The 11,538-nt window shown below is 35.1% G+C and overlaps 1 protein-coding gene across 1 annotated transcript; it reads left to right on the forward strand.

Annotated features, from left to right (window-relative positions):
• The first annotated feature begins 1,023 nt into the window (after nt 1-1,023).
• LOC127073323 (uncharacterized) lies at nt 1,024-2,501 on the forward strand. The gene has a single exon (XM_051014473.1). It carries the CDS (start codon nt 1,178-1,180, stop codon nt 2,309-2,311), a length of 1,134 nt encoding a protein of 377 aa, XP_050870430.1. The 5' UTR covers nt 1,024-1,177; the 3' UTR covers nt 2,312-2,501.
• Nucleotides 2,502-11,538: the final 9,037 nt, after the last annotated feature.

Raw genomic sequence — 11,538 nt, forward strand, 5'->3', positions numbered from 1 at the left:
ATAGATCGAAAAATAACGGTAATAAATGGTCATTTCTCCAAAAGATGACACATTATCGCTTGCACGGACTTCGCCACTTACTGCCTTCCACGCGTCTTCTCAAGAAACAGATAAGGACAAAAAACAGTTATGAGCCTTAATTTGAATCATGCTCGTCGAACGTAACTCCAAACGGACACCTTCGTCGAAAAGTGAATCTGAATTCAAGAATATTTCTTAGTCCCAGACCAATCCTTCTTCGACAAAATAACAGTTTCGACTACGCCTTCTCAACTTCTTCGTCGAAAACAATATATTCTTCTCCAACGTCGAAATTCCAACTAAAAATTAAATGAGAGGAAGAAGAAGAAGTTCAAATTGCAAAATCATTTCATTTTTGGATTTAGTCCTCATTCCCATTGTAATATATACATATGTATTGCAATTATTAAACAAGGAACACAGGTAGCTTAGTGAAAATGCATCCTTGCTATAAATATAAAGTCCAGGATTTGAACACTCTTGAGACCATTTTTTAAAAGTCTTAACTTTTATCAATTAACATTCAAATAATTAAATAAAAATAATTAGTCTGCATGGAGTAAAAAAAATAATAGAAAAAGAAAACAAAACTATGACGTCAATCACATCAATTTTTTCGTATAAGAGAATTGACGTCATAGACTAAATCCAAACAAAATTCAACAAATACTAAAATAAAAAGCACACAAACTTACTAGAACTAAAAAATACTATTTAAGTCTTTATACTTTTAAAAATTACCAATATTTTTATTTTCTTTATTCCGCTTTTTTTTCTGGATAATAAACAATATTTTATAAGATTAAATTTGTTTATGATTCTCTTAAATATCACGAATTTTATTTTTAATCTCTTAAAATATTTTTCTCAAATAATAATTATTCTAAAATTTTCAACGAGGATTTCTAAAACTTATATAAATAATTTATTATTTAACGATTTAATTATCGATAATTTTAACAACAATTTTAAGATAGACTAAAAACAAAAACAAAATTTAAATCTATTCTATTTTTTTTTTCTCTTATGACATTCTTTTTCATTTTCTCTCAATCTTTTTCAAATCATCTCAGGTTTGATTCTCACCGTCTCTCTCAAGAGAGAAGCCCCCAAATTTCTGCGCCAGTTGTTGTAATTTTGCCGAATCATCTCACTCATGTTTCATCTCAGAGCTCTTCTATATCTCAACAAAGTGTCTTCAACCCCAAAATGTTACCTTCTTCTTCTCAAACCCCACTCTTTCAACTTCTTCTCCTCCACCACCACCACCACCACCACCACCACTCAAAACTCTTTCACCATATCCTACCTCACTAACAATTGTGGTTTATCTCCACAAGACGCTCTCAAAGCATCAAAACGCATCCATTTCAACACCCCCCATAAACCCGATTCCGTTCTCACCTTCTTCAAAACCCACGGTTTCTCCATTCAGCACACACAATCCATTATTCGCAGGATTCCTCACCTCATCCTTTCCAACCCCATCAAAACCATTCTCCCAAAGTTTCAATTTTTAGCTTCCAAAGGCGCTTCTCCCACCGACATAGTTGCCACCGTCACTAGAAGCCCTTTTTTCCTCTGTGCAAGTCTTCACAAACACATCATCCCTTCTTTTCAATTGGTAAGAAGTTTCTGTCCCTCTGATAAAAAAGCCATTGATTCGATTATCATATGTCCCACTTCCATTAGCGATCGTCTCATGAAACCAAATCTTCAATTTTTAATTGATTCCGGTGTCACTCCTTCAAGCATTTACGGTTTGTTTTGTTCTAGACCTTCTGTAATTTGTTCTGCTGATTTGAGGGAGGTTGTGGAGGAGATAAAGGGATTAGGGTTTCACCCTTCCAATTACAAGTTTTGCTTGGCATTACTAGCCAAAAGGGCTATCACCAAATCACAATGGGATGCCAAAATTGATGCATTCAAGTGCTGGGGTTTCTCTGAAGATGCAATTTTTAATGCATTTAAAAGGAACCCTAAGATTATGCTTCGGTCTGCGGATAAACTCAACGCGGTCATGAGTTTTTGGATCAAAGAGCTTGGTTGGGATCCTTCCCTGCTCATGGCCGCCCCGGATCTTTTCGAATTTAGTCTAGAGAAAAGGCTTATTCCAAGAGCTTTAGTTGTCCGGTATCTTCTATCCAAAGGTTTGATAAAGAAGGGTGCTAGCTTGCGTACACCGTTTCATTTGTCTGATGACTTGTTCATGAAAAAGTATGTCAATTGCTATGAGAAGGAATCATCTAGGCTATTAAGGCTATATCAGGGGAAGAATGCTAGCATATAGTGCTCGGATAAGTTGTGAATTCACTTCAGCTTCTTTGTTTTACCTTGTAACATAATTCATCTTTCTATCAATACAATTCAGTTTTCCTTTACATATTTTTGGTCCTATCTATCAGTATGCTTAAACTTAACTGAGGACGTGACATTATGATCTGGTTTGATTCATCTAGAAGAACTGATTGTGGATTGAAGTCTGTCTCAGTAACTTTGCATTGTTTTACTGCCATAATGATTTTACAAATACCAAAACTTTTTCGCACAATCATTTGGGCTTACGGGAAATTTTGTGAATTAGTCTAACACACCGCTATAACGGAATAGCGTAGTGAATTATGTTCTTCCTCAATTTTTACTTCAGGTATGTTTTATTCTTCTTCTCTGCCTAAGTTTTATTACTATATACCTTAGGTTCTTTAACTCTTTAATTTTGTGAATTAGTCTATTTTTTTAGTATTTCATGTTTATTTTGTATACTGGTTTTTAGTCTTTACAAAAGTGGCTATCTGTTATCTGTTATACCGCTATAGCATTTTAGGGGTTTGATGCTGAGCAACTCTATCCGAGATTAACATGATAGGTCCTAGGCTTAGACATCATTACTTCCATTATACACATCAAAGTATTAGAGAGATCTAGTGTTTCTTTTCCCTCATTAGTTCGCCAAAGTAAAATAAGCTATTTATTTGATTCAAAATACTGTTTAAAATGTTAATTTCTTTCCAATTCTTACTGTTACATTTTCTCACATTAAGTCAATTGTCACTTGTTGTGTATTCTGTTATCAATTGGAATTCATCTATTACAATAATTACTGATGTATCACTGAATTGAGCTTATGTTGTCTTTTATGGTAATTTTGAATACGGAGGTTGAAAATGCCAAGCACATACCAATGAGTCATTTGTGTTGACAGCAGACTATTCGTTTTCATTTCCTTTGGTAATTAATTTTCTGAATATTCATATTATTGAAAAATAGATTTTGAGGTAAAAGTCACTCGTTGATTAATCATTAGTTTTCTGAATATATACTCAAAAGATTGGAAAAAAAAGAAGAAATGTTAAAGTGAAACTGTGAAGCTCAAGTGAGAACTAGTATTTAGGAAGTATCAGAATGTTAATGACATGCCCCTGAACATGTTTGCTCCCCTCTTTAAATGTTTTAACAATTCTTTTGAAGTAGCTTTTATAGACATTTTAGTAGCTAGCCCGTTTCTAGGATGATTTGAAATTTTTTGAAGCATGTTTGTCTAATTCTATCAACTAGAGATAGATTGCGAGATAAATGAGTGAACTGTCTGAGGCGTGTCGTCTCTGCAAAGCAGGCAAGTTTGGTTAGCAGAAGATCTATAACAGTTAATTGTTTGATATTTAACTATTGAAGAGTGTTGGGCATGCCAATATTCAATGTACCGTACCGTAAGCATGTCCATTTTGTGCATAATGTAATTAAAATGATCCTCAATTCTTCTAGCCAAAATTGGAGAACCAAAATACATGTATAAGGAAAGATGGCCTTGGACTTTGAACAATTAATCCTTAAACTTGCATCAATCCTGAATTGATTCAAAATGTGAGTCATAAGTTTCTCATGACCACAAGCAGCCTTAGAAAGATGAGAGATTCTTAATTCACACCATGCATTTTTCAGGGATCTTTTAAAATTTTCATTTTGATCATATTCGAAAGGATCTTATGGACGCAACCTATTATGGAGCATATACATTTATGGCTTTGGACAAAGTCTGAGAAGGGTTGTTGAAAGGCATAAAACCATTGCCAAAACAAAAGGTGACAGCCATAAAACCATTGCCAAAACAAAAGGACATAAAAGACGCATCCAAAATCAAATTAAGGTCTGGAGATGCATCTTTGTATATCGTTTGGGTGTATCCCGAGATACATCTTCGAATAACTCTTTGAATCATTTTAGAACATCAGCATTGTCCTAACATCATAATTTTTTAGGTCAACTTATATCAAAGTAAAATCAACATAAAATAAAGTTATATTAAATTAAAATGAAAGCAAAAAGTTATACATTAATCCAAAAAGTCAAGACTATATATAACATTTATCCAAAAATACTAAAAAGTCATACATCCAAACATAAACTAACTACTAGGTATGTCTAACTCCTGCCTTTTCCTCCGCCATTACTGCACGACATGTCGTAACTCGATAACAATGCGCTCCACGGGGGACAACTGAGTAGTGTCATCCTGAAAGAGTCCCGACTCTATGGTTGTTCTACCCATCTTCGCAACACGCCGAAAAATCGCATTCACGCTCTCTGTCTGCTCATTCTGAACCTCAAGTACCTATTAATTAGCTGACCTAAGTAGTCCTCCAGGAGCGTCTAACGTAGTGATAAGGTGTGACACCCTATAGAACCATGTCATGTAGCCCTCAACAACAACCCATTGTATAAGAGCTAGCTCCCTGCAATACTTCTATGATTCTAGGTAACTCTTGGAATCATCCAGTTCGCTTGTAGATCTATGCGACGAATGTCGGGAGGAATGAACTCATGGGGAGGTCTTTGAATAATCTGCAAGTAGCCAAACTAGCGTACCACTCGCAAGGGCAGATAGGGATACATAAGAGATGACTCGTATGCCAATCATCCGGAGTATAAGTAAATGACGTCAAACTAACGTGTATGACGGTGACCCTAGTATGGGTAAAAGCAATCACATGGTACCATACAATCAAGAGAGACTTTGAATGGCTCGGCCGCACCATTCCCCCTGTACAGAACAAAAGCGGCTGCACGTGGCCAATCCTCATCGTAGGCAGGCGCAACTTTCCATCCGGTGATGTGAGGGAAATGAGAGATGATTTATCCCTGCAAATGATTCAGATACAATATTAATTACAAGTGTAACAAATGGATTATGAAAATATTAGTAATAAAAAATTACCATAAGAACGTGCAACTCCCTGTCATTTGCTTTATCTTCCAAAGACAACTCTCGCGCATCTTCGACTACAGCTAGACCAAAGAAGTGATGCGTCAGTTGTACTCGTGAATCGCAGTCAGGTCTGTGAAGTACTTAAGGTAGACAACATCGACATAGGTTGTACTTTTTTCCACAAACATGGATGTGCCAACCAGGAACAAGAGGTAACACCTCAATGCGCAATGATACTCAACCTGCATGCCATTAACATCAACATCTAAGGCCCCTCGCAAATGGCCTTTATAAATCTTTTCCAAAAAACTAAATCTCGCATGAGCACCTCTAGTGTCATGTGCCTCCTGTGCGACCTTAGTAGGGTCAACCCTCAAATGGCGCATTATCATGTCGACCCCTTCCTCTCGCATGATCCTGCCGTGGTCCAATAATCTATCTCCCTGATGGGAAGATGCAGAAGGCATGAGACGTCATCCAAGGTGATGGTCATCTCGCCTATAGGTAGGTGGAAATATGACATCTTTGAGTGCCACCTTTCAGCAAAAGCCACCAACATGACGTGGTTTATGGTCATGTAAGCCGAATAGCATAAACCGACAAGCTTGAAATAACGGATAACATCAACGAACCAAGCAGTAGTGGATTGTGGCAGCTCCAAAACCTTCATGTTGTGGTTAAGAAATTTCAAACGATCACGCTTCTATAAAAAAATATAACCATCAGTATGAATTTAATTAGTTGACAACATATGTATTGCAAAAGAAAAGAAATATACCTCTCAATGCCAGACATGCCTAGCAACATGGATTGCATAAAGATGTAGTAAAGAGGTGTCAAATGGGCCTCTTGAGTAACTATCTAATGGGACATTGGGATCGACAACAATTTCCTCCTAGGCTTTAAGGGCTTCAGAGTCAACATAGGTTTTAGGAACTTTAGGTTATGCTGCCTGTGAGGCCTGAGAGTCGGCTATGAGAACAAACAGATGGGAACCTCAGGGCTGCAAAGTAGATGCACCATCAAACGAGTTATTAGCAACTCGTGGCATCATGGTCCTCGTTGCGGTCCTCTCACGTTGTACCAACACAATTTAGGACACACGCATGAGTCTAATCCAACCAGTGTTGTCATCAGCCATTGCACATGTGTTAGAAACAGACAGTTATAAACAACATGTATGGAGAAATTCACAAATTCCACATAATAAACCAAAGTTTTTCCAAAGTCAAATCCGGAGATGTATCTCCGAAAACAATGCAGACCAAATTCGGAGTTGCATCTCCGGACAAACCCGTAATTGTCTCCCATGGCCGATACGCCATTTATGCCCTAACTGTCCCAAAAAAACCTCAATGCATTTTCTTCTAGCATATCAATTTCGTTTACACTATTGTCTATAGTACCTAATACATCTAATGTAGGCTAAACAACTATCTACAAATCAAAAAATAAAAAGGAGGAGTAGTTACCTAATCAAAATGATGAGAAGTAGTTTGAATGTTTGAGATGCTGAAAAAAAGGAGAAATTTCAATGTTGCAGAACTATAATGAATGGTGTTCAGATGAATGGATAAGAATGTTCATTGTTGTAGAACTTTTTGAATAAATGGTGTTTAAGTAGATGTTTCTTCAGACACACTTTTTATACATATACAGATGCATCTCCGATTAATTTTTGGCACAACGAAGGTGCATCTTTTATTTGACTTGAGAAATGACTAAAATAGATGTATCCGAAGATTTATCTCTGAATTATATGGATAATCTGGACTTTTCATAGTGGTGTGGGAGTATCCGTAAGGATGGAAAAAGTATTCCAAAATAAAATGAAAACTATCAATCAAATTGATAGTAATAGCAGAAAAACTAAAGTATATTAAACTAGAATGAAACAAAGTGGAATCTAACTATTATGTTTTTTTCTTCTAAATTTAAAAATATTTTTTAATTTAACTGTTATATTTGAATATTCTAAAATAAATAAAGAGGAGTAGTGTGAAACAGAGCAAAATAATTTTTTTTATTTTGTTGATTGAGTATTTTATTTTGTAAAAATCATTAAATTCAATTCATTCGAATATAATGAATTGAAAGTTGTGAAAATATATTAAACATGTTTGGAAGAAACATGATCCATGCGAACTTTATCATACGATGAAAATACACCAAATAGAAAATGCACAAAAAAATACCAATTTACATGGTAAATGTAATAACATAAAACACAATGCACCAACAATCAATTTAATGATTAAATACACCAAATATAGGCTAATTGGTTTTTAAATTTAATGTACTCAAATATGGCATCCCTTTTATATAGAAAGTCTTATTGAATTTGAAAATATAATCGAGATGCAGGTGGGCCATGAAACTTGAAGACTGATACTAGTCAACGTCTTCATTTATACAATGGTTAAAGAATGAAAACTTAACGTCAATCCAATAAAGCTTAAAATAATGCGACTTAATGAAAATGTCGTTATCCTTATTGCCTATATTTGATAGGAGATATGTGTCTGGGTTGAATTTGAAATATTGAATAAAACATAAATTTAGTGTAGGTTTGGTTCCACTTTTAGAAAAGTTAAAAATGATTTTGAGGGTATATAAATGATTTTTGACAAATATACTTTTTAAAAAATAAAATTAATTTTGTCTCTAGAATTGATTATGTATGAAACTATAATTTATAGTTGTTCCCGATGGGACGCAAGGTCTAAGAAGCGGAAGCCTAGTAGCGAAGTAAGAAACTACCATATAACGAGTATGTGGGCCCTTCTCCCTCCGCGTCGCAAGGTTACCATACCAATATCACATAATCAATCTAATCGAGAAACGTTGGATCTAGTCGAGCATCACAAAGGATTCTGAGTGGTCGAAAGCGAACGCATCACAAAGGATTCTGAGCGGTCGAAAGCGAACGCATCACAAAGCTTAACATAATGAAAGAAAAAAAGAACGAACAAGGGAAAAGAAAACGATACTTGAGGCTTAAGATAGAAAATGAATCAAATAAGAAATGAAGAAGAAATTTGTTCGCAAACACTAGTTTTGATAAATAAACAAAATGAAGAAACAAAATCCTTTTAAAAACAAGTTTGTAACGGTCAAGAATAAATATAAAAAAAGAGCAATGATGACAAGTGAGAGTTCCCATAAAAACCATCATGATTAGGAAAGAGAAAGATTTGTCATCATTAGGATGACTGACACCTCGATTATTCGCCGAGTAGGAGGTTGGTCTAGGGAAGAGGAAGTTTCGAGATTATCTTGACCAAACACTTCAATCCAAATAGAACTTTGTGATCGGGGGGCTTATGTACATTCCATAATTCCTTGAGGCGGGCTTTTTAGAACCAAGTACGAAGAGACAAAAAGGCTGAGTATCCATATCCTTACACAAATCAAAATCCAATTAGGTTCGATTAGAAATAAGGTAGGCAAGTCAGAGCCGATCTCGTATTATCACTGAAGAACCAAGTTGGGTCCGACGATGGTGCTAGGGGAATGGGTTATATAATTTGAGGAAAAAGACGTTATGTGATGATTATGGAAGACGACAGACGTTATTTCAAGTCCCCTTAATAAGGAATATGAAGAAACACCCCTTGAAGGACCATTGATGGTTGAGGGAGTATAAAAGGAGATTTCCTCAAAGAGTAAGAGGGGGGATAATGACCTAAGGAAAACCTTTACATACACTTAACCAATCATTTGAGGCTCTCTAACTTGCGTTGGGAAAGTCAACCTTTTAGTGTTTTGTTTTAGCAACAGCAAGTTGCATCACAATATAATCTATGAAGAAAAAGCTCTTAGGTATTCACGTGACAAAGTAGGATCATAGGTTGACAGAAACCTATCAGAGTCACCTTGGTACTTGCGCTTTAACTAGTCTTTAGGTTCTATTAGCAAAGGCAGACTTCATCAGATTTTGGTCTTTAGATGCTGACTCTTTCAGACTCTGACCTTTAGGCGTTGACTTCTTGAGAAGTTGGCTTCTTCAGAGTCTGGTCTTCAGCTTCTGATCCATCAGATTCTGGTCTTTAAGCTTCTCTTTAGATGTTCATAGTCAGAACCAATATTTCAACTTTCATGAAATTTTAGTCTATGGTCATACACACTTGAACAACTATTAGTATTATCCAATTGTTCTTTAAATACTTTGTTATCATAAAAACCTAAGGGATATTGGACAAACCAATTTTCTTCCAACATAGTGAACTGCTTGATCCAAAAATTTGCATAAGCAAGCTTTGTTTCTTGAGGACAAACAACAGTCTAAGTTTGGGGGAGTTTGATAAGTGGTTTTCATATCGTTATTTCTAGTCATTTTTACTTAGAATTTTATCGCTTTTTGTTCGATTTGTTTCAGTTTCTCGTATTTTATGCTTTGATTGTGTGTTTTTGCCATTTTTAGGGTCTAATGAGTGTTCGAGGTGAAAAAGGATCGAAAACAAGTGAAATATGGAAAAATGTCAAAAGTCAGAAATTCCTCATACAAAATCCAAAGGGTTGCTACGGGCCGTAGCAGAAAGGTCCTAGGAGTCCCTCATTTTGATGTTTCTAGTACATGAAGCAAAAGCATGCTACGACCACCCGTAGCAGGAGGGAGAGATACACTTTAGTTCTTTCCTATTTTAGACTGATTCTCATGTTTTTGGCTTTTGGCATGTTAATATTGGTATATTTGTTATATAATGACCATTGAACAAAGATATTTTATCCTAGTTTTAGTTTTTTTTCCTATAAAACTCATAGTTGGTTATGAGTTTAGGGTTTATAGATTTTATTCGGCAAGAGTTCTACGTATTTTATTTTTACTTTTTACTCAAGTCTCCATTAGAGCACTGGATTTAAGCTTTTCAATTCAGGTTTTCCTATTTGTTTTTATTTCAATTGCTTGTTTTCTTCAATTATTTATTATAAACTTATTTGTGAACATCGATTTAATTATGTTTTCCCTCACAATGAGTGAGTAGTCCATTAAGAGCTATGGATTATGAGGATCATCTTATAACCGTTTGTATGATCTGTCACATGTCGATTACGAGGGTATTTTTTCTAAGTTTATTTTAATGACTCGGTTTATGCATTCCAACCCTTGTATGAAAGTAAAGTGTTCTCAGGTATTGACCTTAGTCTGAAAGGAAATGTGTCGGTACCGGAGCGCAAATTTTTAAACAAACATGTCCAATACAACGAAAGCACTTGGATAAATTTGTGAAAGTTCTATAGCCGAGCAAAAGTAACGAATCCTTGATGAATAATCTGCTCGTGCGAAAGCAGATGACTTATTCGTCATCGATATGACAATGCGCTGGAGAAAGCATGTATTGCCCATATTTATGTATTTTTTTATAACTTGTGTCGAAACTTTCGTAATATAAGTGACTCGATTATATGAACGTGTTAGAGTGAGAACTATAACCCTAAGTCCTGTTTGCCTCCATTGTGATTTAAGTGATTTTATAATTAAGTTATTTTCATATAAGTATTATTTATATAAGTTATTTTTACTAACACATCAAATTATTGATTCCTCTATATATACATTGATAGAACAAAATTTAAAAAAAGTACTTAAACCATTGGTCTCTGTGGTTCGATAAACTTTTTACTACTTCGTAAAGTCGCGCACTTGCGGCGTGTCACCCATATCTTTTTTGACAGTTCCCAACTTGTCTAGAGAGACTTGAAATCATATTTAAACGAATTTTACTGAGAAAAATGAGTTTGAAAACTTGTTTATGTGTGTGTATGATTAGCCATGCACTTTACAAGAATTCGTTTATGCTTTTACAATATAGTCACTCAGACGTATCGAGGCCGAATTTCATATACTTCAAGAATTGTCATATGCTTCATTCTTATAGACAATTTCTTAAGTTTTAATTTGAGATGAGGCTTAAGTTATATTCCATTTGGTTTCCATAACTAAAGATTCAAGTCCATGAAACCTTAATAATTTGGTTTTCATCTTTAACTATTTTATGCTTGACTTTAGTTGTTGTCATCAAAGGCTAGTTGTCATCATTAAACACTAGTTGTCATCATTAAAAGTAGTTGTCCTCATTAAAGGAATATCTCATAGAAGTAACCTGCAAAATAAGGTTCCACAGGTTGCACCTCAAACATCAAGGGCAGCGACATCAAGATAGTGCTAGAAGGACTAGGTAACATACTGATCAAGAAATCATAAAAATTTGAATTCAAGACTAAAGGAAAAAAGTGATTCCTAATTGGTTTCCAATTAAGTCGCTGGGGAATACTAGGTATAAGAGCCTCGACTTATAAAATATCTTCACATG

The sequence above is a fragment of the Lathyrus oleraceus genome, chromosome 4, assembly GCF_024323335.1.
Source record: "Lathyrus oleraceus cultivar Zhongwan6 chromosome 4, CAAS_Psat_ZW6_1.0, whole genome shotgun sequence".
Taxonomy (NCBI): Eukaryota; Viridiplantae; Streptophyta; class Magnoliopsida; order Fabales; family Fabaceae; genus Lathyrus; species Lathyrus oleraceus.